This window comes from Plectropomus leopardus, chromosome 22 (genome assembly GCF_026936395.1).
Source record: "Plectropomus leopardus strain MGB_pleo_1.0 chromosome 22, ASM2693639v1, whole genome shotgun sequence".
In the NCBI taxonomy this organism is placed as follows: Eukaryota; Metazoa; Chordata; class Actinopteri; order Perciformes; family Serranidae; genus Plectropomus; species Plectropomus leopardus.
Window position 1 is genome coordinate 22,357,860 of NC_142197.1, and position 26,607 is coordinate 22,384,466.

A 26,607-nucleotide genomic window follows, 5' to 3' on the forward strand; every position below is an offset into this window, starting at 1 on the left:
TTAAAGTTAGATATATTTAGAGCGGGTCCACTAGTTACTGATAACGTCCTCGATCTCTACTCAGATCCACCCCTCACTGCTCCACAGTGTCAGCCTCTCACCCAAATATGGTCACCTCTGGCTACCTAAAACCCCCAAATACTAAACTCAAGACTTCAAAACATGCTCCACACACATCAGAAAAATTTATATTTTTAACTGCATTGTAAGAAATCGCAGTATATTGGTATGCAGTTCCATAATACTAAATATTGATATAGTTTGCCTATATACACAACAGCAAAATAAAATTCCTGAAATTCAGCTGTTCCTTTACTGTAGGTCTTGGTGTGCCACCTCCAAAAATTTCTTAGTACACCACTAGTAGACAGAGGAGTAATTCAACAGTCCCCACATGCTCTGCCCCTATGAAAATTATGTTATGATTATTTATTATTATATATTCATTTAGTTATTTTTATTTCATTTCCCCCCTTTATTTTGTGTATGTGTCTACATTTGTTTGTGTGTGTGTGTATGTATTATGTCATTTTAGTATTATCATCATTGATTAATTTAATTCATGCTATTTAATTATTCATATTATGCTATCTAATTATTCATTTTATGCTATTTACTTTTTCTTGGCATTTGCAGAAATTTTAAGTGGAATCATCAGGGGGGGGGTAGTTGGGGGAGAAAATGTAAAAATTACATAGGCTTTCATCGGCTACATTGTATCTTAATGTACTTGTTAAAATTAATTGATGTATTCATTAAAAAAAAATGCATTTTAAAAAAATTAAATTCTTCACCAAGGCCACAGAATAAATCTTATTTGCTAATTTGACAAGCTTTCATGTAGAAGGTAGATTTATTAGTCAGTTTTAAACATAGTTTAAAAGATGAAATTAAATCAGTTATTATCAGATAAGTTAATTATAGTTAATTGAATTAGTTTATTTTGGCTGTCCAAAAGTACTGTGGTCGACTGCGGTATTTTTACATACACATCCTTATTTTCCCATGAGTATGTGAGCGCAGCAATGATTCATGCTCCTCCGTTTAACGTCATTCATAATTTCTGACAGCACCTGAAGGCAGCAGTGTTGAGTTCACGCCCCCTGACAGTCCTCCCTCCTCTGGGCAGTAAATATGTGGAGTATGTGGCGCTGAGCAGTCAGTGTAGTAAAGTCCGCAGCTGAGGAGCGACAAAACTGTCTGGATACACCGTGAACACAGCTGGACAAAAGCCAGGTCTGCATCCACACTTCACCTGCTTTTTGAACAAATCTACGTTGAGGTAACTCCCTTTTTAAACACATTTTTGCTAAAAAATCAATGCAATAGACTTTTATATGTAACGTCACTTAACGTATTTAATTTGTTAGTTGGAGAGCAAGTTAGTGTTTCTTATAACATAACGTTGTATAACGTAACTGACGTCAATTTTAGAGCACTTTTTACGTAATTTATTGCGTTTTATGATTTTTTTCACTTTTGCAATGCCTAACGTTAACTAATTGTCTTAGTCACTTTAATAATTTGGATAAACTTTTATTTTTGGCATTTATAGCAGTTAAAAATATACCAGTTAAAAACTCAGAAAATAAATAGGCTAACATGTTAAACAGTAATGGTAACTAAGAAATAAACTGGTAAAGTCAGGGGGGAAAAAAGCTAGCCTATTATTATCATTATTATTATTATTATGACAATAATTTACAACTTGAGTAAACAGAATAGCAGCACATATCAATCAAATATGGCAAAAATCAGTCAAACAAACATATATGGCATAAAATAACAAATATATAACATATGCAAACTATAATATACAAGCTAGCTAAAACAAAACAAAACAATAAATGAGATTTTTTTTAAGAGATTCAAAAGAGATTCATGTTCGCCTCAATAAAATTTTATTTCCATTGCTATATTACGTCAGTAATAATAGGTTAACGCTGCTTTGTGGTTGTTGTTTTTTTTGTTTGTGATTTTATATAATAGTGTGTTGAAATGTACACTAAAGGTCCCATATCCCATTTTCAGATTCATTTATAATTTGGGGTTTCTATCAGAACATGTTTATATGCTTTAATTTTCAGAAAACACATTATTTTTCTCTTACGGTTTGCCTTAAAATACCTGTGATTACCCTCTCTCTGAAATGCTCTGTTTTTCACATACAGTGAAAAACATTTTAAGAGAAAATACAAAGGGATCCATGTAGAAAGTTTATGTTTAAGTTTGAAACTTCTTTTCAATTTTGTAGCCTATTGTTGGGACATCACAAATGTATGGGAATCCCTGCAGCTTGTGTAAAGGGACAGTTTCTCTATATATGTCTATATATAAAATACTTTTACGTTATTTATATAGCACTTATAACTGTTTTATATGAAAAAAGACAAGAAAATTTGACTTTTTAAAGTATGGGAAACACTTAGTCCAGCTGCTATTATTGGTTTCAAGATGGTTTCAAAGGTCATAGAAGTTACAATGTGTTTTTAGTAGTATTCTGAAAATTATGTAAAATGTGCCAGAAAAAAAAAAAAGACTTTAATTAGAAATCTAATTTAAGTTTGTTTAATGGCAGTAACGTAATCCAGATTTTCTGAAAGTTTCGCTTCATCACCTATGCTTCAGTTCAGAGTTCAGCAATAATAACATTTCATTAGTCTTGGTTCAGTGGAACATTTTAATGCCCAGCAATGATCTCAGAGCTGGTTCGGATTCTTTTCTGGGTACAAACACTGAATGCTCAATGAAATTTGCCAAATTTAATGACGCTGAACAGCTATTACTGCTGAACTCTGAACCTTTGACTGCTGTTTCTAGCAGATCAGCCCACTTGTTGGTCTGAACACTCCAACACCGACCTTATCATCACACCCAACCCCTGAGGGAACTTGAAAGGTAATGTTTGTGGTCTTTTGATCCCGTCATGCTCGGGCCTGCTCGACAGTCTCTAATCCAACTGGGAGGAGGATTTAGCAACTGACAAGATTAATAGTTTCCTTTGCTTTATGTTTTCTTTTCAATTAATTTAAAAATAACAGTGTTTTTACTTTTAGTCTCCCAAGTATGATATCACAGCAGACTTGCTTTGACGAAGAGAGTCTTAAAATGTTAAATTTGTCCCTTATGAAACCTTATTGACGCCTTCTTGACATGTTTTTAAAGGGGAGTGAATCTGTAATTAGACAAATGCACATGTGAGTCAGGGAGTGACTGGGTGCATCATGTGGGCTCTGTGTGGTAACAACAGTGTTTACTTCACACTCCTTTGCTGTTTGTGTCCTGCATTCATGCCCCATCAGAAAACAAAAGACCTAAGGAACGGCCCCCCGAAACATTCCTTTGGGTATTAGACTGCCCTGTTGTTTAGGCCCACCTCTTTGCATTGTCTTTTTTTCCAGGTTGGCAGGGGTGGCCTGGAGCAGTTGTTTTTAATATAGCCATATGAAACATTAGAAATGCAGCAATACAGGTTCTCAGAGGGAGATGTGGTTACCACAATTGAACAAGCAACTGTGTGCCTTAAAGGTCTAGAGAATAAGATTCAGGGGTATTTAGTGGTATATAGCGGCGAGGATTGCAGATTACAACCAGCTGAAGCTTCTCCTGGTTAAAATTCCTTCAATGTTCATTGATCAGGAGGTTTTTACCGGAAGCCAAATTATCAGCAGAGGTCTCTTCCTCCTGATTAGAGCCAGTAAATACACTGAATGTAGCAGTTCACGTTACAAATTAGTGTTTTTACTACGTGGCTGGCATGTCGAAAAACAGGCTGCCAGCCTAGCACCTGGTAATCTGTGCTCTTATCTTTTCTACAATTACTTCAGATCCATATGTTAAGGAGGTTTTAACCGGGAGCCGACTTGTAAGTAGAGGTCTCTTCCTTTCCAAAACAAATGAACCTGATGATTTAAACCGGTAAAAATACTGAATTCAGCAGTTTCATGTTAAAACCTGTGTTTCTCCTATGTAGTTTGGCATGTTGGAAACCGGTAGCTAGCCTATCACCTTGTAATCTGTGTTCATCTTTTTTCTCCAATAACTTAAGATCCAGACGTTTAAGAGGTTTTAATTGGGAGCTAAATTATAGGCAGAGGTCTTTTTCTCTCCAAAACAAATGGACCTGGTGATTTAAATTGTTGGAAACTCTGAATCAAGCAGTTTTATGTTGAAATCAGTATTTGTCTTATGCTGTTTGGCATGTCAAAGATGGGCTGCTGGTGCGCCACCTGCTTGTCTGTGCTCACCTATTTTCTCGGATAACTTTAGATCCAGACGTTTAGGAGATTGTTACCAGGAGCTGAGTCATAATCAGAAGTCTAAAAAACAAACGCACATGGTGGTTTAAATTGATAAAAACAGTGAATATAGTAGTTCCATGGTTAAAAAGATGGTGTTTTTCCAATGCTGCTTAACACGTAGGAGCTTCTAACTACAGTGGCCACATTGAAACATGAATTTCCCTATCTGACCACCACTGGAACAAGTGACATGCTTCTCTCAATCAGAAACTACAGTTTGTGCATTTGTGCAAAACATTTACCCTCAGTAACTAATCAGGTAATATGGTTATGGTGACAGTTTCACTCTGAACATTCCTTTGTGAATAAGAATAGAAAGACACAAAGTTACCCTGCCTCAGATGCTTCAGTCTCTCTTATCATCTCTGTCTTTCTTCTTAGAAACACACACGATGCCAAACTGGGGAGGAGGCAACAAGTGTGCAGCATGCCGTGGAACAGTTTACCACGCTGAGGAGGTGCAGTGTGACGGGAAGTGTTTCCACAAATGCTGTTTTCTTTGCAGTAAGTACAGCTGTAACACCGGGACTATTATCAAAATCAAAGGACCATATTAGTGTTTTTGCATGTTTAGATATAACATCAACATGCATTTCATTTTTTTTTTTTTTTTTTTAAGAAAAGCTGTTTGACTGTTTAAGCTGTTATTATGTCCTCGGTTCAAACCGCAGAGATCTATGAAAGATCAGGAGACGGACTGGTAAACTCAGTTTCACCTCTCCCCAGCTCATCAAAGGGAGCTCACCCTGACATTCCCCTCACTGGTCATCAGTTGTTGATTTCACGCCGCATTATGATCAGTTTGTTGGACGGGTGGGCGGCTTGTCCTGCTCCTGAACCGTCCTTGAAATGTCAGTGAGGATGTTCCAGCAAAGAGCTCGCACAGAGGCCGGCATTATGCAAACACTTTCATTTCGCTACTATCAAGAGACGACCAGTGCAATCTGAGCCACAAAAGATGAGTTTATTTTTTCCAGCGGCTCTCATACAAAGGCGGCTTTGTTTGACTCTCCCACGGAGGAGATGATGAGCAGGGGGGACATGGTGTCCTTGGCTCTTAGATGCTCTTTCCTCCAGTTTCTCTGTTTGACATTTTTTGACATTTAACACTTTTCATTTCTGTGTATGAAAGACAGCTATATACTGACAGAAATGTCACATATTTGCAAACAGAGTCTCATGTGACACTTTCACACACTTACTGGGGCTTTCTTTTAGATATGCTTATATTCTGTACCAGCAACAGTGCATGAAGATGAATGCGCTCACTGTAGTGCAGAGGAACTTCAAATACTCGTGATAAAAACTCTGAGAAACCGTAACAATTGCAACATAGATGCTAAAGAAAATATGAGGATTCAGAAGCGACTTGATAGGATATAGAGAAATCGTCTAACATGCTGGCAAAGCTTTCATTTTGAAAGCATTACAAGATCAGAGAGACATGAGTGGAGACATTTTTTCAGGCAGTTGTGTGAAATCTTAAACCAGAAGCAAACCTTCACAGTGTGAGAAGAATTCAGATAATCCCAACAGTCAGTGTGCAGTTCTTAGCCACTGAAGTGCTTTTTTCCTTTAAACAATACATTCTTTACTATGCACAAACCTGCCAAAAACTGAATTCTCCAACAGCTACTGAAGAGTTTCAAACAGAAGAATCCCATATTGACATCAGACAAAACTAGTTAGGATGAAAATCTGGATAAGAATGGATATTAAATGTTCAAATGTGAATACTTGTAACCTGAAGATCCCACAAGTTCCACTGTCCATACACATTTTGCTTCAACTACTTTCAGTGCTACCACTTAAACAGACATCTTTCATTTTTCTTCACTTAAACTGGTACTAGTTTCTTTCAAGGTTTCCACTTTAACTGACCTATTTTAGCTCACACTTCAGCTGACATTTCAACCTTTTTTATTTCGTGACATTCAATTGAATCTTCTTAAATCTTAACAGACACTTCCACTCCGTTCAGTTCTTACACATAAGCTGAAACATCAGCCCTGTAAGTTTTAGTGCCACTTCAACTTATTTCAGTATTGCATGTATTTCAAAATTTTCAGCAGCAATCACACTTTAATTTAGATTTTCCTATATAAATATTAATTTTACAGCATTGTTACATTTCTGCCTAAAACCAAGACTTTACAGAGCATTTTAACCACACCCTGATCACATGACTATGTTGTATTTCTTTGTCAGGTGCACAATGATACCATTCCACATGATGTAACTGTCTCTCTCTGTGTCCTCAGTGGTCTGCAGGAAGGGCTTAGACAGCACCACACTTGCCAGTCACGGTCAGGAGATCTACTGCAAGTCATGCTATGGGAAGAAGTACGGCCCCAAAGGCTACGGATACGGCCAGGGAGCGGGCGCGCTCAACATGGACAGAGGAGAGCGGCTGGGAATCAAACACGAAGAGTAAGCTGGGCTGCTGATTATGATAAGATCAAGATGATTATTTCAGCTAAAATGGAACCAAAGTTATTTGCTAAATTATACCATGTGGTTACAAGTCATATGTTTTAAATGGTGTTACACGGCATTGGGTAGTATGCAGTCATGCAATCTATCATTACTGTGTATGCTGTTGCTCGCAGTTTTATTGTGCTGTTTGTTGCTTGCTCTGCACCATCAGAGCTGTGTTGTCATCCACTCCTGCTCTGCTGTCTCTCCATCTGGTGGGATTACAAAAAGCTATTTAAGATGTCCAAATTTGGATACAATTTTACGGTAAAAGCCCCACAGTGCTGCCTGTAATTATGGCATTTTTAAATTTAACCCTGTTTTGCAATTTTATAGATTCAATCTAAAACAAATGACATCTTGAAATGTCCGAATAAAGGATCATTCATCAGACATAATTGGGCAAGAGCTTGCCAAGAGGTTGACAAGGTCAGTGAGTTGAGCGGCACACTGTGTGTAATGATGTTTATCGGTTGTGGCTGCTGACTCTGACAGTGCTCTTGTCCACAAACAACATGCATTTACTGTGCCAAACTTATAGAAATAGAGATATACACTAAAGAAAAGGTACTTCACATAAAACCATGAATGCCAACTACAGACATGGATAAAATGCCTGAAAAAAGGATCTTATTGCCCCTATTGCTCTTGACTTGTTATAGCAGCTTTCTAACTTAACCAGTAAACAGCATGAACGTGAGCGAGTGGAAATTGCTCAGTGAGTGGGTAAATAGCTGTAAGAGCTACTACTGGGTGGTCGAGTTATAAAAGAGATTGTACAGTAATTAAGATTTTTTATTCTTAAACAAGGCAAGGTCGAAATTGTCTATGAAACCGTTGCTCCTGCTCTACCCCTCATCCCTTTCTGTTTCTTACTGCCTGAACCACACTATTTTTGAGAGAGTAAAGACACCTCGATGGGAATATTGGCATATAGTCTGCCTTTTTATCAAATCCAGCTTGGGTGCAGCAGATCACAGCTGCTTTGGTGAACGTTGCAGATCCAAGTAAAGAAAAGTCAAAGCTGGCGTTTGAAATTCTGAGTAATGATCTAAGAAGTTTAATACATCATCTAATCGGTCGGATTCATTGTCTTCTGGGCGCTCGTACTGCAAAATGACTTCCACTTCTGAGATCTGAATAGAATGTTAGCCTCTGTATCCTCATACACGTGGGCCCACATTTACAAAATGAACTTACAACAGAAAACTGGAACTATGATCATTTCTGCGCAAAGCTCTGCATTTATCAACACTGATGTGAGCGGAGGCTAATATCAAATCAGGTCTCAACTCATGTATGCAAATATGAATCTACGTGGACTGGTGGTCGTGCAGCATAGTAAATATGGCTGAGTCAGCAAATTGATATTAGATAATATTGTGACTGGCATTCAAGTATTATCCAGACACATTTTAGTCACTTAAAAAATGTATATCCTGTGAAAAAAAATCTATTTTGAAAAAAGGCCTACATCGCTGCGGCCTCTCTAATCACAGCTGGCTGTTGGCTGGCTCTGTGGGGCTGGCTCTGTGGGGCTGGCTCTGTGGGGCTGGCTCTGTGGGGCTGGCTCTGTGGGGCTGGCTCTATGGGGCTGGCTTCATGCTGACCAAAGCCAGAACACCACTGGTTCCCGGCTCCATGGTTCCCATCTGAAACTTTTTAATTCCTCCATGACAACAGCCGTGGCTGGACGCATTAGGTTCTCAGGTTGTCCGTCTGTCTCATTCTTGTGGGGACATCAGTGTCTCCATTTCTAGCTCGAAGATGTTTCTTGTCTTGGCCCTATTACTCCTCTCTATGTCGTAAAGCTACGTCTCAAAGCCAGGCCTCTTAACTGAGAATATATTAGGGATATTTAAAGACAACACCTGATCACTCCTGTGCTGGGATTGGTGACATAAGAACACTTGTGAACCCCATCCTCAGGTGATTTCTGCACTCAGATCTGCAGTTGATTAAAAAAGGCCATGATGTGTAAACGACATAAAAACAAACAGGAAAACACAAACCCACACACACTTATCCTGAATGTTTACTCCTGCCTCAGACGTCAGGTGACAACTGTTATGAAAGAAGTTATTACGTAACCCAGCAGGATCCGGCCTCCCACCCCCTCTCTCTGTCCTTTGCCACAAAGGGCTTCATTCAAGGGCCACTGGGGCTGGCAGTCACCCTTCGATAAGCTCCGCTGCAGGGCCCCCAGGGCACCCTGCTCTCCCTCCCACCACTGGCTGAGGACAGAGAGAGAGTTAATAGAGGAGAAGGGTCTGCCAGGTTTATTTCTAGTCTTTTTGTCTATTAAAATGTTATTGTAGGCATTTATAAAGTTGTCTTGACAGATATGAATAGATTTAAGAATGAATGTTTAACTGATCCACAACCAAGGTATTTATTATTGCAGATGTTAATGTTTTGGGCTATGTTTGGGTCACCTTTAGTAAATGAGTAAATGTTTTTTCAAGAGAAGAGGAGGTTTGGGTGCAAAAAAAGTTTCAGTTTCATTACAAAATCAATTTTTACGAAGTTTTAAACAAAGATTTTCTATTACACTCATGACAAGTCTTATTGAGATTTTACCTATACTAAAAGATGGTAATTTCTGAAAATAATATGCCATGTGCTTTATGTGTTTTTTCCCCACCAGGACACACACTCACAAACCGACCACCAACCCAAACCCCTCCAAATATGCCCAGAAGTTTGGCGGTTCAGAGAAATGTTCCCGGTGTGGAGACTCGGTGTACGCGGCTGAGAAGGTCATGGGGGCAGGCAAGGTGAGAGTTTCATCTAAAGCGTCTCCTTGCATTTACACCATAGACACAAGGTGTCATACTGCATGTTTAATCTGACCACTTTATCCAAAACCTGAAGATATTTACCACTGTAAGAAGGACGAATTTAACTCACTTACTGAAAAAGCCACTATCATGTTCATTTTCAGGTTCATACTTGTATTTAAGGTTTCTATGAGAACATTTTTACATGCTTTAATGGTCAAAAACACTTTATTTTCCTCATACAGTCTGTGCAGGAACACCTGTATTCACCCTCTGTCCGAAACACTGTTTAGCACTTGTCTCTCTCTTAGTTTTGTTATTTAATAAAGATTTAAGCAATAAAAATCGAGTATCAAAATTGTTAATGAATAATTTGACAGTTAAGAAAATGGTCATTACCATTTCAGCGTTACACAAACAGGGATCATGATTTATCTGCAGTGGTGGAATGTCACTAAGTACATTTGTTCAAGTACTGACATAGAAAGTACAAATTTGAGGTACTTTCTATGTCACTAAATTTATCTGACAGCTTTAGTTACTTTACAAATAAAGATATTTGCAAAAAACAACATGAGAAAAGTTTATAAAATATGATGTTTTGTTATAAATAAAATTACCAAAAAGTTTACACGAGTACAGCTGAAATGATAAGTTGATTAATCAATTAGCCATTTAATAGAAAATGAATTGTCAACTATTTTCTATTCTACATTATTGTCAACATTTAAGTCTTTTTTTTTAAATTATAATAATTTTTTTTGCATTGGGTACTTTTACTTTGAATATTTTAAGGAAACTATCATTTTTCATATTATATTTACTGACTTACATTTTCTGTATTATACTTACTTTTACTAAAAGATCATTTTCAGTGCAGGACTTTTAACTTGTAACAGAGTATTTTCACAGTGTGGTATTAGTACTTGTACTTAAGTAAAGGAACTGCACATTTCTTCCACTACTGTTTATCTATATATCTAACTGATAATTACGACAAAAAGATGTGTCTGCAGAGTGAAACACACTTTGAATTCAATATGCATCATCAGGCTTATAAATTGAGGCATCTGCCAAGATATAAGCCATTTTACTGTCAGAGCCAAGTTGTGAAAATGATGACTTGGCTGTGCCTGGAAATCTGATCTCATACCACAGACTTTAGGAATGTGCTTCTGCAACCCTGCTCTAGTATTTCTTATTCACGCTAATGACAAATCTCCCTGTGTTTCACAGAATTACAGCTGCAGTGTGAACTTTACAGGGTTATATTGACCTCTCAAATGTGTGGTGTGTATTCAGCTTTCAGAACAATCATTAAATACAGTTTTAGCATGAACAGCCTCCAGCAGAAATGAAACCTCTAACCCGAGCAGCTCCTTCAACTTCAAATGACCGCAATCTAACATCACAACCTACGAGGGTAAAACTTGTTTGACTGGATTGAACGCACATGGTTTTTTAAGTGCTCAACCACACGCAGGAGGTTTCTCCTAATGAGAGAACACTGATCCTGTTTTTCTGACCGAAGCCATTCTGTAGAGTTTGGAGCTTCCTAACAGCTGGTGTTAATCGTGCGAGGCTGTCGGACTTTAGGGTTGCGGCAGATGTTAGCGACATAGATTTACAGTAGATGAAGTCACACTCTGGAGACGTATCAGCAGGATGTGTTTTTCTGACAAGTTGTTCGGATGAGAACTTGTCCACAGAGGAGCAAAGATTTGTCTTCTGTTTCCTCTGAAAGTGGGAGTGAAGCGTCTCCTGACCCCAATCACATGCAGATTCACACATCATGAGCTGTTTTATAGCGGGTGATATCATCGGGCGGAGAGCTGTTAATGTGTTTCCTAACGGGAGGAAATCTATCAGGCTCTACACACTGGTTTTAAGCATGATTTGTAATTTTCTGAGTAATGAAGACATTGAAAAAGCCCGCAGGCTGTGGGAGCTGCTTTGATGGGATCTGATGAAGGAAATGACGACATAAGCTACAAGAAACATCTGTTTTATTATCTGTTAATATCAGCAAACAGTCATTTTTATGCCTCTAAAGGTTGTCCATCCCATTCTGGTGAACCCAATATCTCAAGAACGCCATAAGGGAATTTTCTAAATTTGGCACAAACCTTACTTTGAGTCAACCATGTAGCATTTAGATTTTGGTGGTCATAGATCAAAGTTAAAAGTCACCGTGACCTTGTCTGTCTCATTCTTGTGTATGCAGTAAGAACCTTGACGATTTTGTTTTTTTTTTAAAATTAGGCACAAACGTCCACATGGATCAGTGAACCGATAAGAATTTTGAGGTCTAAGGTGAAGGTCTAGGTGACCTTGCATCAGTCTCATTGTCATTAATGCTCACAACCACCTTGAGGCAATCACTTCAAAATTTGGCACAAACATCCATTTTGAGTCACGGATAAACTGTTGAGAATTTGGTGGTCACCGTGACCCATATGGTGCATTCTTGTGAACACAATATCTCCAGAACACCTTTAGGAAATTTCTTCTAATTTGGCACAAAGGTCCACTTGGACTGTTTTGAATTTGGTTGTCAAATGTCACTGTGACCTCACAAAATATGTTTTTGGCCATAACTCAAGAATTTAAATGCTAATTATGATAAAATTTCATACAAATGTCCTATACTATCTAATGATGAAGTGCTGTCAATTTATATCCAAAAGGTCAAAGGTCAGCTTCACTGTGACATCATGATGTTCTGCAAAAACACTCTTTTGGCCATTACTCAACATGGTTTCTCAGGAACAGTAGGGGAGACATTTGGTCTGATACTGAACAGGTGACACTAATCTTGACCCTGAAACTGGGCTGACTGTATAGATCTGTGCTGCAGGGGGGAACTTCTGTGTTTTCACAGACATGGATGTAAACTGTAACTGCAACTTGACTGGTCCGCAGAGGCATACAACTGCGAGGCACTAGTTCTAGTTTTTGTCCGACAAATTAAGGTAGATTTTGCATAGAAGTAGTTCCCACTTTAGGTTTTAAAAAATCCCTCTTTCTCTTCATAGCCATGGCATAAGAACTGCTTTCGCTGTGCAAAATGTGGTAAGAGCCTGGAGTCGACCACTCAGACCGAGAAAGACGGAGAAATCTACTGCAAAGGTGAGATGAAACAAAAGTATGTGTAGCATTTTAGTACTGCATTACAACTGATGGTTTCTGTTGAATTCCTGATGTATTACTGTCATTACTAAGCTTTCTTTTTTGGAATAACACAAGGTGAAATCACATTTCTGCTAGCCAACACATGTATCCACAGAGCAAGAGTAGAATAAATCCAGCATGCAATGCTCTGATAGCAACATTAGGAATCTGATCCAGAAGGATCCAGCAGCAACACATTCACCCACTTAAACATCCATTAACCCTTAGGGACTGTTTGGCCCATTTAAGCACTTTTCATTTTTTGATAATTGTGGCTGCTGAATAAAGTTGAGCAAGATTGTGTTTGGTTTTTTTTGTCTTTGAATTTCCAGTTCAGTTCCTACATTAAGTCTCAAATACACCGTGTATACAAAACTGTTACATCCATACTGTTAAAACTGTTAGAAAAGCCAGAAAAGTGTTTCCATTGTAGTTTTGCAAAATGTGACTTTATTGAATCACCTCATGTGAGTGTAAAAACTTTTTTGCAATAAAAGGTTTTTTTTTTTTAATTGACGTGTTTCCACCAAACATATTTCATATTCACAATTTCAATTTGCGCAATTTGAGGGTTAATGGAAACCTGCCTACTCATGGAGAGTGTACAACTGTTGTGTACCTGCAGCTTTCTGCTTATTTTACCTGCAAAACCAAAGACATCCCAATCCCCCTTAACTGTACTTTGTGATTAGTTGCTAATTAGCAAATGTTGGCATGCTAACCTGCAAGGAAACCTTAAACTCTTGCTCCACAGATTTAAGGTTTCACAGCTTTATGCAACAAAGTCACAACTGACAGTTGATATGATTATATCAGCAAACACAGACCTGGATAGACTGACTGTTGTACTTACTATGGTCCCAGATGACGCATTTCCCATTTGGTGTGCTGGCTCTGCTGGATCCCGCTGGCCTTGTCAAGCTAACAGAGCTGCTTACTGTCCACTGTTCTTCAGTGGGCAGAAACATGTGCAGCGTGACCTCCACACTGAGTCCTCCCTCCTCTTCAGCACAATCAGATGGGATTATTCAGTTAAACACAAGACACAGAAACAGACATGAACACACAAAAAAAAACCAGACGTCAGCAGAAAGGATGTTTGCTGGATGTCATAATGAAACCTTGTACTGACGAGGAGGAATGTTGCATCTCAGGCTGAATCCCAAACAGGCCGGACTCTGCTGCTGCTGTTATCAGTCAGTGGTTATGAGACATCCTGACTCTCTCTGAGCAGCAGCTGGATATTGTTACTCTAATCATGAACATTTTGAGGAAGCATGTGGTCAGCAGAACTGAGATTTGCAAACAGAATGCTGAAGATATCTCCAAACATTTTGTTTAAAACAATCCAGGAGAGGTTTTCAGAGAATAAAAAAAAAGTCTGTAATCCTGCACCTCAGTGTTTGACCACAGCCTGAGGAGGGAGCTTATTTTTAAACATCACATGTAGATGTGAGATACACAGCTGTGTCTGGAAACACACTCACACACAGGTGCTTTCCATTCTGGCTGATTAGACATTTACTTTACCATGAAAGTCAGACACATTAAAACCTATGTTCCTCTCTCCTGGAGACCTTTACTGAAACAATTTAAATACATACAACATAATTTAATTATTTTTTTCAGAACTCTTTTTTAGTAAATCCATGACTTTTCCAAGCCTGGAAAATGTAATTCTGAAATTCCATGACTTTTCCAGGTTTTCCATTGTTTGTTATATAAGAATGCAGTTTTGAATCGATACAATCTGCAGCTTAATGTTCATTACTTCCTCTCTTTTCGTTCGCAGCATGTTACGCCAAGAACTTCGGGCCCAAAGGCTTTGGTTATGGCCAAGGAGCCGGCGCTCTGGTCCACGCTCAGTAACAGACCGACCAGACCGCTCACACAATCACACCTTTTCTACGTCTCTCTGTCCAACATGAATCAGCTTTTTTCTTGTGTTTTCTCTCTTTTATGTTGAAGTAGGACCTCCTGATACCAATAAAACCATGAACAAACACTAGTTCACATTTGACTGTATTTTATTATTAAAGCCATTAAAACTGAACCATGCCCATTATGTTTACATCTGAAGCGGAGATACAGTGATGTCTGAAGGTGGGCAGAGAGGCACTGGAGATGATTATGTGCTTTCACTTTTTTTTTTTAAATTTTATTTTATGATCCCACATGGTGAGGGTGAGAGAGAGAGGGGGGGGGTCAGAACAGAGACTTTTTCGGGATGTTGGAAGAACTAGTGATTGAACTCATGTCCTGGATGAGCTGCTGCCCCAGAAAAACAAAAAGAGCATTGACCTCCTGTCGCTTTAAAAGCCGTTATTAGAACACAAGTGGTTAGTTAATGATATGAAATGGTGACTTTTAAAAGCAAAAAGAGTCGCCGCCGTGTCGTCTTTGCGGGGCAGAAATGACATCAGTGGATGGTTTGCGAAAGATGTGGAATGATGACATAACTGTCCCCTTCTGGTGATGCAAACATGAGGCCCAAAAGTTTCCCCAGAGGCGTTTAATATAACCTCCCTCTATCCTTTAAACTATTGCATGATCACATTTCAGCTTTTTAGAAAACAAAACAAAAAAAAGAAAATTTGGCGTCTGCCTTAGTTCTCTAGTGTCTTTGCTTTACAATTTGTACATCCAGTGGTATAACAAACCCAGCGATATATGACGTTTAAAAAAAAAAAAGGATGACTACAGAGTCCACAAGCATGGAACATTCAAATATATTACACACTTGCACAGGAGGGCCCGACGGAGAATCTGGCGACCTGAAAGAATCCACTAAACACACTGGATTTGAGAGAAAGAAACTATTGAAAAAAGAAGAACAGACAAATGAACATAAAGCAGAAAAGTACTTGCAAATACTTAACATTCACTATATACAGACAACGTGGCTTGCTGGGCTGTCACCATGTTGATGGGGGTCCAGTTGGCGGGGGGGGGCACGGCGAAAGCCCAGCTGTCCCAAGCATCGTACATGCAGTGGAGTTTCGTAAGGTACTGAGGGGGTTAAAATGCCTATAGACAGCAGTGTCGGACATCACGAAAAGCTACAGTCATACACTTGGAGTATTGATTTTCCTCTTCTTTCAGTTGAAGAAATTTCCAATAATTAAAAAAAAAAAAAAAAAATTAAAAAATTAAAATAAAAATTCAGGAGCACCTTCGACTAACACTGACGGAAAAAAAAAATACAGAGAAATATATTTATATACAGGTGCACATTCTTTACACTTCAGTCCATCCTGCTGCTGCTGACTGCTGGGGGGGGGTCCAGACAGGAAGTGATGGGAGCTGGCCATGTCTGATAGGCCCCTCCTTTTCGTCCTCCTCTCTGTAAACAATGGAAGCGTCGGTTGTGGAACGGCGCTGCTGGGCCCGTGTGTTCAGTAACAGCCAAAAAAACAACTAAACAAAAAATCAGTGCAATGTTGTAGGCAGACACAAAACAAATACAGCTTTCTGAGAGAAACACATGGAATGAACCTTTCTCGTAAACTCCTTCCGTCGCCTCCTTTTTCTTAGACTCTGCTGTGAATAAATACGCTCGCTGTACCTCTCTAAATAGAGTTTTATGTTCTCGGGCTTCCATGTCAAACTTGTTTCATAATTTTCTCATAAAAACCTACTCAGCTAAAATGATGTGACATGTAAAAATGATGGTGCTAGCTAGAACATACTTTATCTATAAATAGTTTTAAAATAAATATACCTGTATCACATTGTCTGTAGGATATTTTCAGTTGCGTCTGCAGTGGTCGCCGCTGAAGGAGTCCTTGTTCCTCCTGCGCTAAAACTGCATGCTAACTGTTTCTCGGGTTATTACTTTGACTTGGATATCTCCTAAAAATTTCACCTTGCAGCTTTATGTCCGCAGGTGACACGTCGGGACTCCTCCAGCGGCTCTGCCTGAAACGCAATCCTCTGATAAGTTCAACTATGTTGGCAAGTCCTCATCAGCTCGACTCTAAATTCGTCACGGTGCAAAATCAAAAAGTTTAAAAAGACATTCCCTTATCTCTGTCATAATTAGAAATCATGGTTTGAAATAAAAAAAACTCCTTCAGCTTCAGCCACCACAGTTATTATACAGGAACAGCAGAGCTCCTGAACCAATCAAAAACAAAAAAAGTACATACAGGGCACATCAACAGGGACACCATAAATAAGGTTATAAAGGAGGGAGGGGAAAGAGCGATACTGCCACTTTAAGGCGCTGCTTTCTCCGCAGCGTCTCCGGTACAAACTATTATTTTGAAATTCCTCTCGTCCGTCGGCCTCTCTCCTCTCCGTTCGTGCCTGGCAGCAACGCACCGTCCAAAGGGCTCAGGAGAAGAGAGGAGGTGGAGGGGTGGGATAGCAGTGGAGGTACAGTAAACGAGTTTCATGTAGAATAGTAGTAGTAGTAATAGTAGTAAAGGTGGTGGTGAGGGTGGAGGGGGGGATGTGGGTGTGGTGTTGCCCCGTAACAGCATGCTAGTCCTGGCTGATTTTTTTTTTGAAAGTCTTTTGATCGGTGAGGGAGAGATGGTCCAAAAAAGCAAGCGCTCCCGAGAACAGTATCGCTCCAATGTGAACGCCAGGCAGGGGGTGGGGGCGGGGAGGGGATCCTTCCACTTCCACCGGGTGACGCTTAACTCCCCTGCTCCCTGCCACTCTTCTTTTTCTTCTTCTTCTTCTTCCTTGTCCCCTTTCTGCTCTACACCAGCTGGTAGCCCGAGCCAGACGTCTGGTCGTATTCTATTGTGTACTGCGTGGTCCAGTCCACCGCCACGGGCCGGATCAGACCGCAGCAGCGGATCTCGAAGAAATCTATGAGGTTTCTGATGCAGCCGTGGCTGCAGAGAGACAAAGGCGTGAGTGACATCAGTGTGACGAAATGGGTCACAAACAATCATGCAGAAAAGAGAAGCGAAATCTTTCGTTGCTGTGAGAAAGCCATTACATGAGAGATATAAAACGTTATTTTCTACTGATTTACTGCAAAGACGGATGCTCTGAGTTTAATTTTTCATCTATGCATCTAATTCTTTACACCCAACCTGCAGCAATAATATGCAGCTGTAGCCTAAATATCAGTGCATTAGGATAAAACCTAAGTCTTGAGACCACAGAGAAAACACAGGCAACAATGGTCTGAAGGAGCCTTTTAGTTCCATGAAAAGTATTTCCTGAGTCTAAATGTCCCAGGAACTATTGGTGGAAACATGGCTTTTGGGGTTTTTTTTTTAAACCTTTGAACCAATTCCTTAATCCTATTACTGAAACCCATCGCAATGATGAGCTTTAGCTCTCTTTAGGAAGTAAATGAGAAAGCTCACTTACTTGAAGGGGCTTTCGATGGACGTGGCTGTGACTTTAAAGTGCTTGTATCTCCGAGCGTTCATCCTCTCGTTGGTGGTGATTCCCAGAGCTGCGATCTGTGAGAGCGAAAAGCCAAGAGGTTAGCCAGCATCCTACACAGTAACACAAACATTAAGGTAAAGTTCAGGGTCAATCAATCTATGCTTCCGTACAGCTTGATAGTAAATCTTGATTTTTCAATATGCCTTTAAAAGTATTGAATCGAATAATAAACTCAGACCTGGTAGAGCTGACACATGATGAGCACAGCCACCCACATAAAGTGGAAGACGCTGTTGAGGAACATCCAGAACATCCAGGGAGAGCAGGAGGCGATCTGGGTCAGGTAGAGCCAGAAACCGTCCTTGGCGTAACTGGTGGCGCAGTGAATTCTCCAGTCTGAGGGGGGAAAAAGAGAAGAAAGGAGTGAGCAGAGAAAGAAACCGACTGAGGTGTGAAAGGAGGGAGAGGTTTTTCTACTCACAGGAAATGCAGCCGTACATCATCCAGCAGATCATGCAGAGCAGGAAGAACAGATAACCCATGAAGTAGCGGTGATTCCCACTTCCTGTGGAGGAGAAACAAGCATGTCATGTTCTGTTCTCATCACTTTAGTTTGTTGTGTCAGCTGCCTCTGCCAGCTGAAAGGAGGGGAAGATGAGAGAGAATACTCAAAGAAGTCCAGAAATGATGGAGATATGGGGAGGACATATCAGAAACTTTTATAAGCTTTTTTTCTTTAAAGTGCAGTTCAGTTCTGCTCAAATATTCATGTGCAGTAAGAGGAGGAGGTTTGTAGACACGACTCGGAATAAAAACAAGACAGATAGCCCCTCTAGCAGCTCTGTGAAGCTGCACTTCCCGTTAAATTCATCCTGAGGGGACCATGAATATCTGTGCTACATTTTATGACATCCATCCCTCTAACAAGATGAAAGATGATACAAAGACACTCATAACGGCATCATTAACTTGTGTTTATGATATATTTGAAAACTTTTTCCTGGCCTCTGCTCCCAATACTCATTGAGCGGAGCTTTTTGTTTGTTCAGACAGTTTCCACATATTTAAAGCTTCTTCCTGACCACCTGCGTTCAGAGTGGAAGTGCTACAAGCCCCCTGCGCTCCTTCCTTCCTCCGCTGACTCTGCTCTGCTTCACAGACGCCATCTGACACAATCCTGGACACATACAGACACTCGCCTTCCCTACAACTTCATTTGGCCCTCATCCTTTTACTGCATCATGTCACGAAAGCCTTCTCCTGTGTGTTAGGTTTAGATTTATCACTGAATACTAGGGTTGCACCCAAATGACAGTGTTTGCTGTACACCGATTTATTATTTTGCACACCATCAACATTGATCACAACCTTTCTATCATTTTTAAAATATTCAACTCGAATTACCACTGACATCTAGAGGGTGGATAAATGCCTCCACAAACAAGTCAAATTGACCTTTGATCTTCAACCAACTTCATTCATTCGTTGGTTTTTGATGTTTGTGCCAAATTTAAAGAAATTGCCTCAAGGTGTTCTATAGATATTGCCTTTACGAGACTGACACAGATGCAAGGTCACAGTGAACTGGACCGTGTACCGGCAAAATCAAGTAAGTTTGTTGATGAGTCCAAGTTGACGTTTGTGCTAAATTTGATGAAATTCTCTCAAGGCATTCCTGGGATATTGAGGTCAAGACAATGACACAGATGCAGTCAGTGACCTTTGACCACTTTTAACCCGGCAACACAAACTTTAAACTAAATATTAATGTCAAATCTGAAATTTGTTGAAAATAGTATGCCATTTCTGTGTTTCCGTGAGGCGTTATCTCAGATTCTAAGCCTATTTTCCTGAGAATTTATGTAGATCTGTAATTTCTCCAACATGTTTCTTCTGTTTTGTACCAGAACCAGAATAAATTGAGAGCAGAGCTTCAGTCAGGACATGTGTTGTTTCTTAAAGTGGAAAATAGAGATGATAAAACACATTAAAAAGCCACAACTCTCAGGCAAGGAAAGAAAATTACAAACAGCAGTTAGTTTGGAAGTGTTGACATCCTCATAAATCTGCGTTGTGTTGTTGACATACCGACACAGTTCCCCACCCAGGGACAGTGGTGGTCAAACTTAGCGATGCAGCGGTTGCACACGGCACAGTGTTTGGACCTGATGGGCTTCCGTATCTAGGGGAAAACAATTTTATAAGCAGTCACAAGTTGTTTTATAATTGCCTTTTTGCCCTGTATGCATCACATTATAAAAGACGGGTCAGAATTTACCAAGCAGGTACTGCAGAATATGCTGAGGTCCAGGCTGCCTGTCTCTGCCAGCTCCACAATTGTCTGGAGGAAGGAAACAAGAAACAATAGCAGGATTTTAAAAAAGCAGACAGAGACATGGCAGAAAAATGAAAGAACAACTGAGAAATTCATCTTGCCAGGGTCTATTTGGCAATGCAACAAAAGACCAACTGACAGCTGAGGCTGGGATTTCCAGCTGAACGATCACACTGGAGGCTCGGCTGATTCACGGTGAACAAAAGCTAACTGGGATTTAGAGTTTCATTCAGTCAGTAGGTGATTTTCTCTTTTTACAGCAAAATGCTTTTCATATGGGGATTGTTTTTTTTTTTATCTCATCTGCACTAATAAGATTTATTTCCTTTTTGCTCTTCCAGCATTACATCACTGTGCAAATAAACTGAAGACACAACCTTGAAAGGAAAACAAGAGGTGGAAGGGGATCCTCTGCAGGGAAAGGAAAGCTTTGAAGCCTTTGATCCAGTGGTGAGTCCTGCGCTGTGCTAACAATGCAGGGTAAATTTAGCTTTTCATCAATCACAGGGCCTGCTCCAGAGCAGAGCCTCTGTTGTCCCCCCATTAGAGTGTGATAATGAGGGACAGAGGGACTGAGAGGCCAGAGGATCTGCAGCTCAGCAGCCCTCATGTCTCCAGTGAATTCAGCTTTCTGCCAAAAACTGGCATATCATGTGTGATGTCAAGTTAAATTAAGGGAATGTCTGTATTCACTGCACCAACATTAACACTTAGTGTAATGAAATACAACAAAGACAGACAAAAGAAAACTAGAATGATTGCCTTGCAGTTGTATGCATTCACGAACCAGTCAAGTTGCACTTATAGTTTTATTCCATGTCTGTGAAAACATGGATGCTTCACACACATCTGCAACCCTGCAGCACAGAAGATCCATATAGACAGCACAGTTTCAAAGTGAATATTCAAGAGTATACTACTGTGTCACCACTTCAGTATATGAGCAAGATATAATGTTACGTTATGGCCAAAAAAGTTTTTTTTACACTCGTGTATACACTAGTGTTTTTCAACTGAAACTTTGTCATAATTATTGTTTGAGTTTTTGAGTTATGGCCAGAAAAAAAAAAACGTCAGGGCCCAGTGACCTTGACCTTTGACCACCAAATTCAAAACAGTTAACTGTTGAGTCCAAATGGATGTTTGTGCCCAATTTGAGGTAATTGCCCCAACGTGTTTGTGAGATATTGCTTTAATGTGAATGAGATGAAGCAAGGTCCCACTGATCTTCATCTTAGATCTTATAATTCTTATCATTGAATCCAAATGGACGTCTGTACCAAATTTGAAGTTTTGTCATAATTTGTACATGAACTGTTGAGTTATGGCCCAAAAACATGTTTTTGTGAGGTAACAGTGATCTTTGACCAGCAAATTCTATTCAGTTCATTCTTCGGTCCGAGACGTTTATGTCAAATTTGGAGAAATTCACTCAAGGTGTTCAAGAGATGTTGCATCGGCTAGATGCAGGGTCACAGTGACCTTGACCATTGACCACCAAAATCTAAGCAGTTCATTGTTAAGTCATAATGGATGTTTGTGCCAAGTTTGAAGCTGTTCTTGAGATAATGCATTTACGAAAATGAGAAGAACACAAGGTCATCGTCACCTTGACCTCTGACTACCTAATCAATTGTTTTAATGTGCCTGAGACATGTGTGCTAAATTTTACGAAATTTCTTCAAGGTGTTCTTGAGATACTGCGTTCATAAAAATAAGACGGATGCAAGGTCACAGTGACCTTGACCTTTGACCACCAAAATTTAATCAGTTCATTGTTTAGTCCAAGCAAATGTTTTTGTCAGATTTGAAGAAATTCCCTCTAGGAGTTTATACTTTCATAATATACTTTTTATACCATCCTCACAAAAAAGGGCGGGGTTGGGACAAACAGCGACTTTACCTTTTTCTTCTGCTCCTCTGATGCTTTAATAATTCCTGGGTCAGACTTCCAGGATTTGCCAAAGTTGTAGAATAAAGCCATGGTGTTTATCAGGAAGGGCACATGGACGGTGGCAAAGGGCAGATGTGCAGCGAGGTTAAGGAAGACAATGGATAAGCAGCTTTTGCATCTTTTGCATAGTTTTTGTTTGCTATTTTAAAGGCTGCTGGCTCTTCACCTCAATCAGATCCTGTTCATTGTAACCACAAAACTGCCAGATGACTCTTAAACCAACTGAATTGTAGCAAAACTACAAATTGAGGCTAAAAGAAAGAAAGAGGCTCAAATTAAATACAACAGCTAACTCACTGACTCCTTGGCAACATTATATTTTGTTTACAACCCTTTCCTTATTATTAAGACGGAAATCCTGTCTCTGTGCAAAGGTATCAAGTATGTTTCATGTCATTTCAAAAGTTTCTGTCTATTTTCACAAAGCAGTTTCTCATTAATATAAGTAAGTAAACTGCTGTATTCTGATTTTTTTTTAACTGTAAATATCCAGTTGATGAAAACCAGACATGACATAAGACAAACAGTATATTTGCGCTGACACCTACTTCAGTATTGCGTAGGACAAAAGGACAAACACCTGTCTGTCATATTGTTCTGGAAACATTTTTAAACAAACATCAATAAAACCGTTTCCTGTGTTTTTACGACAACGACGTCAACCTGAGTCAGATTCTCACCTCGTAGTAACTCCAGTAACAGACAGACTGTGACGCAGAAGGACGCTCTGCCTCGTCTCGACTCACCCAGTCAAGGTGAGATCAGTTTTGTCTGTCACCACTGCTGAACAATACTTCCTTTCACTGAATACAAACATACCCATAAATCAGTCCTGCTCTCACAGAGGAAACTCTGCGTGAATATTCTTTGTTGCACAGTAACAGCACAAACAGACTAGTTATGTGACAGCATTTCATTGGCGAGTGTGTAGAGGTAAACATGATACAGATACACTCCTAACCAAATAAACAAAGAGGCTGTGTGTTGTGCAGACTTGTGTCTAACCATGGAGAGATCATGTTGTATTCTGTGACATCTGTGACTGCCAGCCTAGTGAAGACTGTAACTGATTAGTAACAGAGTCAGTCATGCAGGTGTGCATGAGTCAGCTGAATCCCACAGGAACTCAGCCAAGTGGCACAGAGAGGCTCAGACTTTGAAATGTGATACATGCTAATGAGTGACTGGAACTGTTGGAGCAAACTGCAATTCTGATGAAAAAAAAAACAAAATCATGATAGAATCGACGCAGTAGGTCAGAATCTAAACCACAGATGGAGAACGTTCTCTTCAAACTGAGGAGTTTCATGTTAAGATGAGTGAGCTGCAAGGTCACAAGTTCCATGCTTAACCCTATGAAACCTGGGCAAAATTGGCTTGATTTCTCTTTAAAAAAAACATGGGAAGGCAATGAGCAACAATAGAATAAATGATCAAGAAATAAGCAATAAATTAGTTAGGGTTTTTTTAAACTAACTATAGGAAACAAGGAAATGACCTGAAAAAACTGTTTAAAATCATAATCATAATTATATATATATATATATATATCAGTATGATAATTATATGTAGTTCTCCGGGCATTTCTCCCTATATTTCTTTAATTAATTTTATAAGTCTACTAATTTCTTGCACTTTGCGAGACATTTCTTGCCAAGTTGCTCTTTGCTGTTTTTTGCCATGTTTTAAAAAGAAATCAAACATATTGCTCATCTTTCAAATCTTTAAATACTCATGAAATGCATCTGAATGCAGCTCAAGAAAATACAAAAGTGGGTTGCGGGTCCATTCTTTATGGACTGCAAAGGACTTGTGAATATTTTAAATTTGTCAAAAAATCCACTTTATTTTGAAGCAAATCTTAAAGCAAATTTTTGCCACAGAGCCTTAATTTTGAAGTGCCATTTCTGTTTATTGCAACCTGTTTTATTTCTTTGTGTTTTAAGCCAATGTACTGTTTACATTTTATGAAATAAAACTGAATGTGTGGTAATTTATCTTATGTGTGGATCCTGAGCTGATGCCTGAGGTGAAATCTGGACCCCGTGAGTGGACCTGTGGGGAACCACTGTTCTAAATCATACAGAAAGGTACAGCTCCACAGTGGAGTTTCTCTTCATCTACTGAATTATAGGGATGAGATATAACAAGTCGTGTTATTTTAGTTTATACTTAAAGCCTTGATTCAAACTGAACTCTTACATCTGTATTGTCAAAACACAAAAAAAGCCACAAAAAGTTGATGCTAAAATCCTCTGATGCTTTAACACAGGTCTGTTGGGAAAGTAGTTACCAGCAGCTATTAGAGACAAACCATCAGCACAGAAACATGCCCAAACACAACTTTGTCTGTAAGGAGGAGCCGATAGCTCCTGTGGTCATCTGTCTGGAACAGTTACTTCATTGATAAGCACTTTGGTACCTCTGACAGAGTGAGAGAGGCCTCTACAGACTACATGAAGCCATTGATCTTCATGAGTATCTCCATAAAGAAGCAAGTGTTGACATTATCTCCTATAGAAATGGCCCAATAAGTAAAACACTCTCCAGAGCTCCTCAATGGTCAACTAGCTCAGGGACCAGCAAAGATGCAGAGATTGTGCAAGTGATCAATGCAGCGCCTCAGACAAATGGGTTTCTATGTTTCCTCAGAGAGAGATGGTCTTCACCTCCTCTTAGCACCCATTGCTCTATTGAAAGGCTGAGTGGTGAGGTGTACCTGACAACAAAGGCAGAGTCACAGGCGCATTTATCAGTGTGGCTTTTCAGACTTTGCAATGACGTGCAGGCACACGGTTCAACAGTGAAATGAATGCGTACAGTACAGTACAAACTCCAGGGCATCTTTCACTCGATTTTCAGATGTTCACCTGCTGGAAATGCATTTATGAGCAACACCTACTGAAAAAAATATGACCCCAGTCTGGGAAAGACAAAAAAGCACACAGCTCCACCCTCGTCATTTGATCTGATTTTAAACACAGGCCTGAGGAGGATAATGAGCTCACAGTGGCAGAAAGTGGGTCACAACTGGTGGATGAAAAGTTTCAAACTGGGAGTTGGAACAAAGGTGTGAAAGAAACGACCTGACAGATACTTGGTTAGACATGTGAAAGATGGAATATGAAACAATAATCTCCTATTTCTCACGCTACACTGCGTTATTGTCTTGTTTATTTGAAGTATGTAGTGAAAAGATTACCAAATGTCTCCTCTCACATCTGAGATGATAAACAGGCCAGGATACTTCAAACCAGATGTTGGAATCCTTCAGACCATGACTCAAATCAGAGGTTTATATTTTCATCTTCAAATCCAAGTTCAATAGATGTAAAACTGCAGACTAGTACAAATTTGGGAACTTCACCAGTGGCCCCTGCTGGGCCTTAGTCTTAGTTTATGTAAGCAGCCTCAGAAGGTTCAGACAGAGTAAACTGAGGCCTCTGACAGACTGAAGAATATAAAGGAGGACAGAGGAGGTCAGGCCGCATTCACACCAAATCAGATGTCGTGGCGATCAGCCATAAAGGTCTGTGGAAGTATCAATTTGTTTCTTTTAACCATAGAAAGAGGCTGTGTTATTTTTTCCTGAGGAGGACTTTTGGTCTGATTGCAGGCTATGTGATTGGCAACGGCAGCCTAGATGCACTGCCCACATTCAAATGAATGGGAGAATTGGCGTTTTTGCCGCACCCCTTAAAATGGTGAGTGCAGCCTTAGTCAATCCACTACTTATGTACATGATATGTTTAATATTAGAGATTGGAAACATGGAGACAAACAGGTGATAGCAGTTGGTCAACAATCATTAGCCCCTTTTACACTGCCTGTTCAAGGCATTAATGTCGTGCTGTTACGCCGTCTGGCTGTTCTGTTTAAAAGGTACCATCGTAGAATGGAGGAACAGAATTGTCTCAACTTAAAGCCGGCAACAGAAGATGTAACGGCGTCAAAACGAGATCTATGTACAAGGGACAGCTGGCAGGACAGAATCATAGATTGTGACATTTTGACAGTGTGTTTATGTGTGCAACCCACAGCGGGAGATTTTAAAAGCTGCTAGAAGAAGTTAGTGGTTCACTCAAAGAAGAGGAACAGCAGTAGAAACTGTCCACAAATTGGGAAAACAATGAGGTCCAAGAGTTCCTTACCCTCCAAACTGAGAACAAGATCAGCCGCCATACAACAGGGACATTAAATGATTGTTATTGCCACTTGATTTCATTGTTATTGTTT

The 26,607-nt window shown here is 39.7% G+C and overlaps 2 protein-coding genes across 4 annotated transcripts in view; one reads left to right on the forward strand and one right to left on the reverse strand.

Annotated features, from left to right (window-relative positions):
- Nucleotides 1-1,124: 1,124 nt before the first annotated feature.
- Nucleotides 1,125-14,735, forward strand: csrp2 (cysteine and glycine-rich protein 2). 3 transcript variants are annotated; one of them, XM_042511056.2, is made up of 6 exons: nucleotides 1,125-1,282; nucleotides 4,683-4,805; nucleotides 6,563-6,731; nucleotides 9,424-9,553; nucleotides 12,592-12,685; nucleotides 14,520-14,735. In XM_042511056.2, exons 2-6 carry the CDS (start codon nucleotides 4,694-4,696, stop codon nucleotides 14,594-14,596), a joined length of 582 nt encoding a protein of 193 aa, XP_042366990.1. In that variant the 5' UTR covers nucleotides 1,125-1,282; nucleotides 4,683-4,693; the 3' UTR covers nucleotides 14,597-14,735. The 3 variants fall into 3 exon arrangements, with proteins under 3 accessions (XP_042366990.1, XP_087928563.1, XP_087928564.1); XM_088072437.1 differs by having other exon boundaries at nucleotides 1,151-1,236; XM_088072438.1 differs by lacking the exon at nucleotides 1,125-1,282 and adding an exon at nucleotides 2,661-2,898.
- Nucleotides 14,736-17,331: 2,596 nt separating this feature from the next.
- The window catches only part of zdhhc17 (zDHHC palmitoyltransferase 17), a 34,415-nt gene continuing 25,139 nt past the window's right edge, over nucleotides 17,332-26,607 (reverse strand). The window contains exons 11-17 of the mRNA XM_088072436.1: nucleotides 22,321-22,443; nucleotides 20,361-20,423; nucleotides 20,171-20,264; nucleotides 18,564-18,647; nucleotides 18,321-18,478; nucleotides 18,062-18,156; nucleotides 17,332-17,574 (exon numbers count right to left, since the gene is read on the reverse strand). Of these exons, the coding sequence (XP_087928562.1) occupies nucleotides 17,436-17,574; nucleotides 18,062-18,156; nucleotides 18,321-18,478; nucleotides 18,564-18,647; nucleotides 20,171-20,264; nucleotides 20,361-20,423; nucleotides 22,321-22,443 (756 nt within the window). The 3' untranslated portion in view covers nucleotides 17,332-17,435. The remainder of the gene's footprint in view (nucleotides 17,575-18,061; nucleotides 18,157-18,320; nucleotides 18,479-18,563; nucleotides 18,648-20,170; nucleotides 20,265-20,360; nucleotides 20,424-22,320; nucleotides 22,444-26,607) is intronic.